At 33.5% G+C, this 13,793-nt stretch overlaps 2 protein-coding genes across 2 annotated transcripts; both read right to left on the reverse strand.

The window, feature by feature from the left end:
• Positions 1-473: 473 nt before the first annotated feature.
• On the reverse strand, positions 474-1,461 carry HELRODRAFT_180711 (hypothetical protein; the record flags this gene model as incomplete). Its single annotated transcript, XM_009030013.1, has 3 exons — positions 474-681; positions 966-1,177; positions 1,354-1,461. The coding sequence occupies 3 exons, from the start codon at positions 1,459-1,461 to the stop codon at positions 474-476; spliced, it is 528 nt and encodes a 175-aa protein (XP_009028261.1).
• A 3,580-nt stretch (positions 1,462-5,041) lies between these two features.
• HELRODRAFT_88458 (hypothetical protein) lies at positions 5,042-5,715 on the reverse strand (the record flags this gene model as incomplete). The annotated part of the gene is made up of 2 exons (XM_009029972.1): positions 5,042-5,320; positions 5,479-5,715. Coding segments are annotated over 2 exons (516 nt in total), but the record flags the coding sequence as incomplete, so codon positions are not given.
• Between the last annotated feature and the right edge of the window lie 8,078 nt (positions 5,716-13,793).

A 13,793-nucleotide genomic window follows, 5' to 3' on the forward strand; every position in this document is an offset into this window, starting at 1 on the left:
TCTTCTGATGCTACTACTACTGCTGCTTTTGTTATTGTTATTAATTTAATTTTACGCAAATACTGTTAATAAATTTTGTCATTGGCGTAAAAATGATTTCAGTTATCGGTTTTAATCGTTTGTTGATGTTGGCGTTGTTATGTTTATATCGGTGAAAAGAAAAAACGTCATTATTATTATTATAAAAGATGTTTTTTTTTTACAAAATTATTATTAATTATATCAGGAGTAGGCAAACTTTTTCCTGTGAGGGCCGCATTGAGAAATATTTGATCTTTGAAGGGCCGCACATGTCTTTAAACAGCAAATTTTTTCCACCCGGGGGGGAATTTGTTTAAGATTTATGGCAACTTTTTACTTTAAAAAAAGCCTTACGGGCCGCATAAAATAGCTTCGCGGGCCGTAGCTTGCCCACCCCTGATTTATATGATTTATATTATAAAGATTTTCAGACGGGAATTCTATCCGGTTTTTCATTCAGCACTGCACTCCATGTTAAATCCGGTATTATATTCGGCGGGGTATTCGCCATTGTATTCGGCGTTGTATTCGGTGCTAGTTTCGGTATTATATTCGGTATTGTTTCCGGTACTGCAGTCAGTATTCGGTTCGGCGTTGAAATTATTTTGGCAACTTTGATTCGCCGGAACCAACACTTTGGTCCATTTTTGCAAGAGAAGACTGTAAAAAAATAAAAATAATATTTTATTCTAAAAGGAACATTCGTGTGCATAATTTCGATTCATTTTAAAAATTTACTCAAATTTAGATTTGTTCTTATTTATATATAACAAATTTTTTATTAATTCTATAAATTATTAACGATATTAATCAAAAAATTATAGAAAATGTAATAATATTTCTTTCTTATTTTGTTTCTTAGAGGTACCAACTACTATACATTTCGACATCAAAAATCACCTTTAACCACTACACCATCAACTAAATTTAAAAAATTTTCTAACTATCTTTTAAATACGTAGGCCTCTTCCCTGGCCAGATCAATTTGGCTCAAAACATCGCAAAGTACTTTCATGCAGTTGGCTGTAGCATTGGCTTCCTCTTCGATTTGACTTTTTAAGTCAAAACTAATCTCTTTGAGATGGCTTGATTCCTTCAGGGCAGCATCACGTAATTTGGTCCATTCGGCTTTTAAATTTGAGGACAGACTGATGATCTGAGAAAAGGTTTTATTAATTAACAACCGCAACGACATGGCAAACCCGCACCATATTACCCGATAAAAAATATAACAAGTTAAATTTTAGAGAAAATCAAAAAATTAGAAAATTTTTTTTGAAAATTTAATTAATATGATGACAACGACGACGATGATGATAAATAGATAAAGACCTCAGCCAATGAATCTTTCAAAAAGTCGATCAGCCTTAAGACTTCATGCCTGTACTCCTTCGATTTGTACTTTAGCCCAACATCGTTAAAAAAGGTTCTTTGACTCATTGTTATTATTTTTATTGTTATTATTTGTTTATTCGTTACAACAGAAATGTTTACATAAGAAATGATAGTAGACAAAAACATAAGACACAGCAGCGTAAATAGTTTCAACTATATCAAAGATCAGTTCCAATTCAAAATTTAAGGGTGAATAAAGGTAGTACATTAAGTATAAACTTTGATTTTAATCCTGAGATCACTTTACGCCAGGGGTGGGCAAACTTTTTGCTGTGAGGGCCGCATTGAGAACTATTTTACCTCTGAAGGGTCGCATACGGTTCAACTCAAGACTATGCCTCTACGACTCTCTCTCTCTCTCTCACTTTTTCTTTCTTTTTTTTTACATATGAAACAAACTAAAAAGTTTTTCGTTTTTTTTAATTTTCAATTCGCATATTGTAGTTTAAATCGAAATATTATTTAAGGTTTACGAACTCGATACCGCCGTGAATGAATGAATGAACGAACGAAAGAACGAATGAATGGATGAATGAATGAACGAACGAATGAATAGATAAATGAATGAATGAGCAAATATTTTCATCACAAATAAATAATATTAATAATAATTTCCCAATTTTTTTGATCTAGGCACTCTCCAAATCCTAAAAGACGTCTACTGCATCTATATGCACGATGATTTTTTGCCGCACGAACATGGCTGGGGGCAGTCGTCTGCAAAATAACAATAATAATAATAACAATAAACAATAATAATAATAATAAACAATAATAATAATAATAATGATAATTACTGCTACTAACAGCATATGTAACAGGGCGCCGGTTCGAACTTCTCCAAACCACACAGCCAGGTTACAGGCTATTTTGGGAAATAAAATAAATAACACAGATCATTTTAATCATCATAATCTATTTTATTATTATTATTTATTTATTTATTATTGTTGTTGATGTTGTCTATTGTAATTACTACCTTCCCGTTTGGTTTATATAGAGCGGTCGTAATGCCACAGCCAAAATTCCAAAAGCAAAGCTCTTTAAAAACGTGATCGGTCGGTAGTTTCAGCCAATCTGGGTCGGAACAGGCTGTCCAGACTTTTACCTATTGTCGTGTGTGTGTGTGTGTGAGAGAGAGAGAGAGAAAGTGGAGTGGAATTCCACGGTTATGGAGTGTTTGAACTTTGAACTCACTCTATATTGAGGTGGAACAATAGCATCTCTAGGAAACTTGAATACAGACAAAGGGCTGCCGTAGCAGAACTGTATGAGGTACCAGCCGCCTAAGTGCTCCGTCTGATTTGGGGTATAATAAGTAATAATAAAAATAATAATAAACAATAATAATAATAAGTTAGTAAACCTTGTTAAGCGAGCTGTTGAATATTTTGACGTATCTGCCAACTGGATGGACTTCCAACATCTTCAGACAACTTGGTCCTTTGCGATTGGTTGGATGGTTGATCAATTGGTTAGTTGATTGATTCAATGGTTGTTTGATTGGCAAAAACTTGAAATCACGGTTAATCCAACTCGAAATCAATTTGAAATTTATCAAAAATATTTCAACAACCACCTCTGTTTAATATAAACTAGCAATTCATATAACGATACTTTCTGAAACTTCAACTCGAAAAACTTCAAATTTCTAAAAATAAAAGTCAGAATTTAAAGCAAATCAAAACCAGAACTAACTCATATCATGTCTCTTCCTAGTCAAGCAGGGTGAAGATTTAACTTGGGGACATCCACATTGGGGCCGGTTTGGAGTTGTGGCGCCGCAATCGTCATCAGTGTAGGGGCATGGATCACCCTCGAATGGGAACGGGGGTGGTACGCTGATCTGCTGGCAACACTGAAATATAGAGGTAGAAGTTTGTTGTGTATTTGTTCACTTTTTTTGTAATTAATTGTTCATTCTTGTTCTGTGTTCATTAATTTATTTCTTTTTTTTCGAGGGTTCATTCTTTCGAATGTTGGTTCAGGCATAGTCAATCATTTTTCCGTTTACTTATTCTTATTAGGCTATTATGAACACAGAGGCTGTCAACAAGCAAAACACAACATCAACGCCAATAGCGAACCGTGCTAACACATCAAAATAACAACACGAACCGTATTAACACAGCAGCATCGTGGTGGTTTAGGCTGACAGACAGGGCAGCTAGAGAAGGGGCAGATAGGGACTACCTGGGGCTTGTAAACGCAGGGCTTCACGATTGAAGAACAAGGGACACAGAAATTTGCTGCTACAGTTTCGCACATAGCTTCTCCTGCATATATAATAATAATTCTTTTATGTATAACAAAATCTTATATTTTTAATAATATGAATAATTATGGACGTAATTATTACCTTAAGACGGTGTTCTAGCTTCAAGAAAATAGTTTCTTCCGTAGTAATAAATGTAACGATTCGGTATTGTTAAAGTTCGATTTTTAAGCTGGTTTCTTGCTAAAATTTCGTTATTATAATTTACGTTGGTTATCAGTATAGTGAAATTTTGGCAGAATTAATTCGGAATTATTTCAAATTTTTAGACTCGTATACATGCAGCTGTTATTATTTTTTGTTTTTTACAATATAAACACGAAAAACGTCACAAGAAATACAAATAATTGTAATAATAGCTAGCATCAACACAGCTATATAGTGATAAAAATAACCATCATCATCATCTTTTAAAATCCTCGCCTAAATTAAAATTAATTATAAGCAGTTAAGATAAAGTATCAATTAAAAAGATAACTGAGATATTATCTTCTTTTTAGTATCATTATCATCATCGTCCCTATACAAATTTCGATGCTTGTCATTGTTGTAATAATTAAAATTATTATTGTTATTATTTTTACTATTATTATATTTATATTTTTCATCATTATATCGATGTTTAGAACGATTTCTGTCCCTACTTCTGCTACTACTAGTACTTCTACCTTTGCTGTGGCTACGACGATGACGACGATGACGGTCCTGATAACGATTGTCGCAATCGTTATGATGATGACGATGGTGATGACGATCACGGTGGTGATGATGATGTGATGATTTTGAATGAGGCATCATTTTACGTTTACTGACATCTCTGCCTGAGGTGTTTGTGTTGCAAGATGGGCTGTTTGTTCTCGATCTGTTTCTCAGCTTGTCCCTCTGATAGCGGTTTGAGTCAGTGTTATTACTAATGTTATCATGGTAATTATTATTGTTGATCTTATAATTATAATCATAGTTCTGATCGCTATTTCTGCTGCTGTCATTAATGTTCTTGCTGTCGTTTGGGTTACTGACGTGATGTTCTGAATGATTGTCGAAATCTAAGCTGATGTTGTTGATTGTACTGTCGTTGATGTTATTTATTTTCAGTTTTTCCGCTTTAAACCTGTGGTCACATTTCTCAAAAGATTTATTCCTCTCATCGAAATTATCATTTTTCTCTTTGCGATGATGACGCTGCTGCTGATGATGGCGTTGATGAAGATGATGGTGATTATAACGACGATCAAGACTAGTTTTTCTCTCACCACTGCCATCTTTACCTTTAAAATCATTCCCATCCTCTTCTCTACTTTCTACAAAGCCATCAGATTCAAGTTTACTATCTTTAATTTTTAATTTTTCAGGAACAATGATGGGCCTCCTAAATGGCCTTTCCACACCTCCAAACCTCAACTGCCCTGATTCTTTTCTACCCCCAAAACCACCCCCCAATCTTCGAGGTACCCAGCCACTCATGACTCTCTCGCACTCAAACATTACAATTATTCTTCGATCATCTAAAATTTTGTGGTTCATATTATGGATGGCAGCTCTTGCATCTGATCTGTGGGCATACTCGATGAAGGCATAACCTTTTGATGAACCTGTCACTATGTCTCGAACCAGTCGACATTTTTCTACCTTGCAGAACAGAATATGAATGTTGAAAGGCGATTAGAATCTATTAAGATTAAGATCAAAATTTATTGATAATTAGACTTTTAACAAATTATTAAAGAATAAATGTATCATAAATTAATTTAATAATTTAAAATAAAAATTTTAAATTTCCCTCTAACCCTGCCATGTCCATCAAATAATTCTTTCAATTTAGCTTCATCAGTGGTATGATTTAACCTCCCCACAAAAATGGTTCTTTCTGGGTCCCCTTCGACGCCCTTATTAGGTTTGTACACTGAATTTAGTGCCCTAATTATTGCATGATCATGTGGTTCGGTGTCTGTAGCATCTATGCTACCAACAGCTATGGGATCATAAATGTCTGCTACTGGCTGCCAGTCATAAAAAGACGTCATTTTCTGTATATTTTTATTTCATAGTTACTTGGGCATTTATGAATTGATGGGAATGAAATAAGAAAATAAATATAACATGGCTAAGAAATTTTAAGAGTTAGGTTAGTAAGTTTGGTTGGTAGGTTAGTTAGATTTAACCATTTACTTTACATTTATATAAAATTGATTCAAGAAAAGATAAATTTGAGTTAAGGTACTATATTTAAATTATAACATAATGTAATTATAACTTATTTGATTATCTAACTAAAATCAATACAATAACTACAACGTCATATAAAATATATAAATATACCTACAAAAATCATTACATTTGGATTTATAATATTAATTTGGTGTATTATTTATTAATGGGGAAATGTTTATTTTTATTAATAATTAGTTTTAATTTTTTAACATTTTTATATTATAAAAATAAATATAATTAATAAAAGAAAAGACATTTAAAATTTAAATTAAATTAAAATTTATTTTCATTTATTTATTTATATTTTAGTGACAAGCGTTAGTAAAATTACCTTTTTTAAATTTTGTAACTATTTAGCGTCATTAGTTTTATTCTCAAATTTGAAAATTACTTTATGAGAAGAATTATTTTAATTTAAGTTTAAACAGAATAATTGTTAAAATTGTATATAAGTTAGTTACGTTCGAAAAACCAAAATTAAACTTTAATCATTAAATAAAACTAAAAATGAACCTAAGTAATTAAGATTAAAATAAATATTATATATATATATCGTCTGTAGATAGCTAACAATCTACATTTAAAAATTGTATTGTAATAAAAATTGCACTATTCTTGTTCTTATAAAACTAACTAAGAACTAAATACGCAAACACACTCATATACTCATACATTTATATGTATTTCTATGTATATACAATTATACTTTTAAGCTTATATGTATATTTGCTTAGGCTAGCTACGATATACCACTGATGTTACATGATTTCGACATTTTTTGAAATAAAACGCTTCAGGACACTTTTAAAATTGTATAATCGTCGATTTACTCAGGTAAAACAATACAAAATATATACAAATACGTACACACGTTTATATTTACAAGTAAGACTGTATGCTCATAGATAAGTAACAATAATTAAAAATATCTTAAAAAAAAAACAACAAGGCACTGCACATCTTGACTTTTCAGTTCTGGAATGATAGACATGACGTCATCGACAAAAGATGAATTTAAATTAAAAAAAAAAGAATTAAAATCTCGATAATATCCGCCTAATATCGAGAAGAATCTTTTGGTATTGTTGACTATATTTCGGTACATTCTTTGGAGAACGTTGAAGTTGGAACAATTTCTCGAACGATTCTTTCAGAGCATCCCTTTTTCTAGGCTCCTGCTGGTGGTTTATCGCCGCGACGGCAAAAGTATGGAAAGTGTCCTGTAGTTTTCAAAGTAATTAAAAATATTAAAATCAACAACTACTTTGATTCTATGGTATTAATATGACGTCATTTGGATATTTTCTGATCTCACGAATGTACAAAAACATCTATACTAAGTATAAAAAGAGAGCACATCTAAAAGTACAGCGTCACAAAAATTGTTATTTGAATACCAACAGGCTTCATGGATGAGAGGGTAGATGAGAGTTTGATAATTGCGTCGATGTGATCCCTACTCAGTGGATCAAGGAACGCCATCTTGAATACCACCTAGACGAAGGAAATGTAACAAAAGATTATTATTCCCATCTAATTATACCTTTAGTATTATTATTTCATTACAAATTATAAATCTTTAAGGCGTTTGATAAAACATTACCATTAAAATTAACAAAACTTCTGAGAAAAGTTTCGAACCTCACTCATCAAGACTGCACTTTCAATAAGGAGATGATCAGCTTTGTCCCGACAGGAATTTATAGTAGTATAAAATTCATTCAAAAACTGCAGACTATCACAGATGACTTGAGTATTGGACTGATTGTTTAGTAGGAATTGAACTAAACTTATGATTTGTAGGAGGTAGCTGCTTGGCACGGATAAAATCTCGCTGCATGGTAGCATAGATATCTGTTGTAGGGCGTCTGTCAATGATCTAGAACATTCCGGATACTAAAAAATAAAATTTTTGAAATTTTTTAACTTTATTAAAATTTCATCACATCATTATCGATCATTTAAATCTAGTTCACAAATTTACAGTATTTTATATATTAATTATTAAACTCATTAATAAATTTAAAAAATCAAATGATTAAGCATCTCAAAATGCGATTAAAATAGTAAATTAATTTGAAAAAAGCAAATGCAGAAACCAGATCCTAACCTTAACGACATCTGCATCTATGTAGGGAATGACATGAACCAACATTTGAACGGCGCAAGTTGAAAATCTGCTTGAACCGCTAGTCGTAGCAGCCACACCACCATTACTACAACCACTACTATTACTGTAGCCCAAATCGTCATCGTCGTCGCTGCTTTTACTACAACCGCTGCCATTGTAGTAAGTGGATAGGTCGTTGGTTTCTGACGAGAGTAGGTTTGTTGCGATTTGAATGGACTTGCATATGTTTAAAGATCTGTCGTCTACATCCATGCTGGCTTGGTGCTCTGTTAAATGGATTAGTAAATTACTTAGTAGTAGTAGTGGTAGTAGAAGCAGTGAAAATAGAAGCAGCAGAAGTAGTAGCAGCAGTAGTAGTAGTAACAATAGTAACGTCATCATCAAAAGTATTGTTAGCAGTAATATAGGCAATAAAAGTAGCAATAGCAGTAGTACAAATGAAAACAAAATTTGTGAACTTCAAACACTTACTTGAATAATGGCTGAAGTAGAGATTGACAACCGTGTGGCACTCACTGAGTAGAACATTCTTTTGATTCTGTGGAGTGAATGATTAAGATGCAATACACATAACAACACACCTCAAAAAATATATATGTAATATAATACATATATGATACATACATGAAATTTCATCATTGCTGTTACGACAATTTCAACGTTAAAAACTAATTCAAACACAGACATACACACTACACATACACACAAAGAAAGAAGAGAGGAGAGAGAGAGAAAGAGTACGAACACACACATTTACACACACACACAAAGAGAGAGAGAGAGAAATAGAGAGCGAGTACCAACCACGTTAGCGTATGAACTGAAGCATTTTGAAGCTAGAACATATACATTGATAACCTCCTGTACTATCTCGAATTCGTGTGATTCATACTCTGTAGAATTTTTAAAAATTATCACTAACTAATTCATTTTTTTTTATTTATTAAAAATTGAATTAAAAATAACCAAAAACACAAAAAACACATACCTATGACAGATTTTAAGTAGCGAGCGGACTTCAGAAAACACTTGAAGATAGCTTGATACGATTCAGCAGTAACTATCTTTACGATGCTACTCATCCAGTCCAAAAATTCAATGGTTCTTAACTTGTCCACCACGCACTTGAAAGGTACTTTGATGCACCCTTGCATGCTTTCCATCATGGAGATCACCTGTTTGAAGTATGTAAGAGTTTGTGTTTGTGTGTGTGCGTGTGAGTGTGTGTGCGTGTGTGTGTGTGGTTGGTATGGTATGAATGGATGAAGACCTAACAAATGAACGTGTTAGCGAATGAATGAATGAATGAATGAATGAATGAAAGAATGAATGAATGAACAAACGAATGAATAAAGTAATGGATGAATCATACTTTTTTGAGATCAAACTCAGATTGGCTGTCTTGTAACGGAAGTGACGTAAGAACGAAATTTAAAAGAGATCGTTTGTTCTGAACGTTCAGTTTAATAAATTTTGACGACGAACTTAGTACCATGCTCACGATTCTCCAGTAAGAAGGTGCTGATTGAAGAACCCTTTTTCTGTTTAACGAAAAAAAATTAGTTAAACGCTCATTTTTTAAATAAAATTTATTGGATCTTCGATTTTAAAATAGAAATTGAAATAAGTAAGACATGAATGAATGAATGAATGAAAAACTAACTTCTTAGCATCTAGGACGCACGCGGCCAGCAGATTGATTGACAGCTGAATGACCTTGACCTCCGAAGACCATGTTTCTAAATTTAGATTCACCTTCTCCGCGATCATGTGCAGCAGCTGTTTGCTCAGGTCACTTTCCTTGCTCAGAAAATTCGAGAAATTCATACTGACCTGGAGAAAGATGGAGTAACATCCGTTCGAATATTTAACTAAATCGATAAAAAAATTACAACAAAACAACAACCACCACAACAACAAAACATCAGTGCAACAACGTTAAAATGTCAACATTTACACCAACAACAAGGGCAACAAAAACTTACTACTCCATATTTATCTTCATCCAGCATTAGATAGCTCGGAACGAACCGGCACAGAAAATCAATGTACGTAGACTCGAGTAAAGGACTGAAGAGGCTGACGCAAAAATTAGTGAATCCGTCGAGGCTGGCAGTCTGTAGGCCAGTAGTAGTGATGTGCACTTCGTAGATGTTCTTCGCCATCGTTGAGAATGATCCAATCCAGTTTAATAATCTGCGGTTTTGGGGTTTTGGTAAATTTTTATCATCTAACATTGCCATTTTGTTGTATATTGATTGATTGATTGAATGATTAATTGAATGATTGATTGAATGGTTGATTGATTTGTTACCTGTAGTAAACGTTCTCTCCACTGGAAGAGTCAACTTGATCAAGGGATAGAGAGTGCTGAATGATCTTCTCAGGTATCGGTGAATAGCACCCGGCATATTCCTCCTTGTCCATTAACAATTCCTCTGTTTACAAAAATTATTTATCTATCAATCTACCATCATCATCATCATCACCACCACCATCATCATCATCAAAACCTCCAATATCATCTTCATAGTCATCCTCATCATCATCATAGTCATCATCATCATCGTCGTCTCGTTATCTACATCGTTACCACCGAATCTAAAGTTAAAGAAAGGTGAAGATGAGAATCTTACTCAATATAAGCAGCATCCAGTGTATATCTTCTGAGTAGATGTTTATGAGTCTTTGGTATTGCTGTTGTTGATGCTGTTGTTGTTGATGCTGTTGATGTTGTTGTTGTTGATGCTGTTGTTGTTGTCTCAGGGCCGAGTTGATGGCATCACACAACAAGCCAGTCTTTGAATACAGGCAGCTGAAAAAAATTAAAACAATACGAAATTATTAGTAACGACAATGTATCTGAATTTTAAGAAACATAAATAACAATAACAATAGAAATAGCAACCAGATCAATTCATTTATATAGCGCCAAATATCCCACATAAATCACATCAAACACTGGCAAAAAGCTCTTTGCATCTAATAGCTAAACACTCTACTACAAACAAAAACATACACACACATACATAAACATACACACACATACACACACATACTTGACTATAAAAGGCAAAGAATCTGCTATGCATAGTCTGCCTAGCAATGCAATGATGACCAGCTGGTCTTCATAGACAACGTTGTCATCGTCTTCATCAATATCTGCATTGTACTCTGTGTTGTCGTCATCATTCTCGCTACTGTTACCGCTGTCGTTTCGGGGCTCCTGGCGATGATAATATCATTTGTGGTTTGTGTCATTTGTGAGGAGTGATGAACATACAATTCGGATGAACGAATGAAGAAACGAACAAAACAAGAGATGAACAGACAAGAGATGAACAGACAAACAAACATTTACAATCTTTTTGAGTCCTTCAGGCTCACTGACGTGTGACCTGAGATACACGCAGAAAATCTTCTCGACGCAGGAATTGAACCTGCGTACGGCCAGATCCGTCCACTCGTTCGACTCCACCATGCAGTAATCGTGCATCAGAACAGTCAGCCATATCTGCAAAGAGATTTGTAACGTGTCGTTACACAGACTCTGGCGGTCGTCATCGATCGCTCTTGAAGCTGCTGTAGTAGCGGTCAGACAGAGCTGGCAAATGACATTGCAGAGATTCTCTAGAAATGTCAGGAACTGCTCCACTGAATTCAACTTGCAAAAGATGTCGCTAAATTTCGTGTACGTGAAAAGATTGGAGGCCATTGTCGTTAGGTGGAGTATTTCAATCGGGCTGATGTTGGGCAGGTGTAGGAATTCGTTGAAGAAGTTTATAGTATCTTTGATAAGTTTCGTGAGGATGTTTTCGTTGACTGCACAGCCATTGAGGGATGAGATTTGGGAGAGGCACTGCAGAAATTGTGTCGTCACGTCTTGGCTGCTGACGCCGCTGGAGCTTCCGTTAGGGCTGTTGATGTGATCTTGCTTTAGAGCTTTTACAATCTGTACCATAAAATTCATATGGTTCATTGATAAATGTATTGAAATGACAAACTTTTAGATATATTTCGAATGAAATACGTCGATAATTAGACAATGATAAACCACAACTAACCGTCGAACCAGCGCTAAACACATCTAAACTAGCAACATCATTCTGCCAAGATTTGATTGGCTGAAATGATGCACTACCCAGAATACTATTGGTCGATGATTCCATGTCAAATGAACATTCAGAAATTTCCCCAAACTTCCAAGAGCAAATTTCTGTCACTAGGGATGCGACTAATAGCATAAATTCTTTCTTCAGACTAGTGTGCAGTTGTTGCTGGTGGCAGTTCAATTCCTGTTTGAATCTGCCCAGTAGATGTTGGCACAGTGTGAAGAAATGATTCAGCTCCGTTTCCTGTTGGAAAAATTATACAGAATGAATGAATGAACAAACGAATGAATAAATGAACGAACAAACAAACGAATGAATGAACGAACGAATGAATGAATAAACGAATGAATAAAAACAACAAATTACCTCAAAAATCTGTTTAGTCTTCATTCTCTCCTCAAAGTCAAACTGTTTATCAGAAATGACGCTGTTCATCTCCCCAATCACACTTTTCATAAGCTTTATCCCCAGCTCCGACTGTAAATAAAATTTCTTTTTATTATTCATCATAATTTATATTATTATTATCCAAATTATACATATTTAAAAAAATCCTCATTAACATAAATAATTCATAAATATTATCAAAAATTAAAAATTATGAAAATGTTACCAAAGATACTAACAATAGCTACATTATCATTGTGGTGAAGTACGAGTTGGTGGGCCATTTTAGTAATCTGCATTTCATCATCTTGCTCCTCCTGAGATTTCAACTCAAATCTGATTAGCCTGTAAGCGCACGAGCAAACGTAGATGTAACTATCTTTCACGTAAGATGGATGTCTGGAGGATACATAGATAATTAATTAATTAATTATTAGTGTCTATTTGTGGGGATAAATTATCAATATAAGATGTAGAATAAATTAAAAGCTCAATTTAAATATACATGAAAAAATTTAATTGAAAAACAAGATAAAATGAAATTAGATTAAAAATAAACTACCTCTCAAAATGTGGAATTTGATTTAAAGTTTCTGCTACTATGCTTTTCTTCTCGATTGCGTTGTATGTAGGCCAATCTCTCGTTATGACATTATGTAAGAGCTTACACACTTGGAAGCAGGCAAATGGATCTGATGTATGGTCTAGAAAATGATGAAAAATTAGTAAATGAAATAATGAATTAGTAAATGATGAATTTGATAACAAAAATCATAAATGTACAAATAAAGTTGGCAAATTATTAACGAACGAAAATACTTTATTTGAACCAACTGAATGAAAAATTTAAAAGAAAATAAATCCATCAGACAGCTGATTCCGGAGACCACATAAGATAAAATAATCTTGTGAAGGCCACCGTGATCACTGAACAGTTAAATACAATTTATATACTTTTATTAATTAAACATAAATGAAAGATAAATGTAAATTTGATGGATTACATACATAAACCAATGTAACAAGCCCACGAAAACAAAATAATATCTAATACTATTTGTAATTAGTTAAACAACAGAAAAGAAATTAAATGCAAGTTTGATAGATAAATGTTACGATGTTACAGGTCCATTAATTAAAATAATAGTCCTCATGGTGGATCATATTTTATCAAAAATTTCTTCAAAAACTTTTTAAATGACTTCAAATTAGATATAATTTTAATGTCCTCTGGCAGAATTCCATCCCATATACTTGGGCC

Source organism: Helobdella robusta, assembly GCF_000326865.2.
Source record: "Helobdella robusta unplaced genomic scaffold HELROscaffold_64, whole genome shotgun sequence".
Lineage (NCBI taxonomy): Eukaryota > Metazoa > Annelida > Clitellata > Rhynchobdellida > Glossiphoniidae > Helobdella > Helobdella robusta.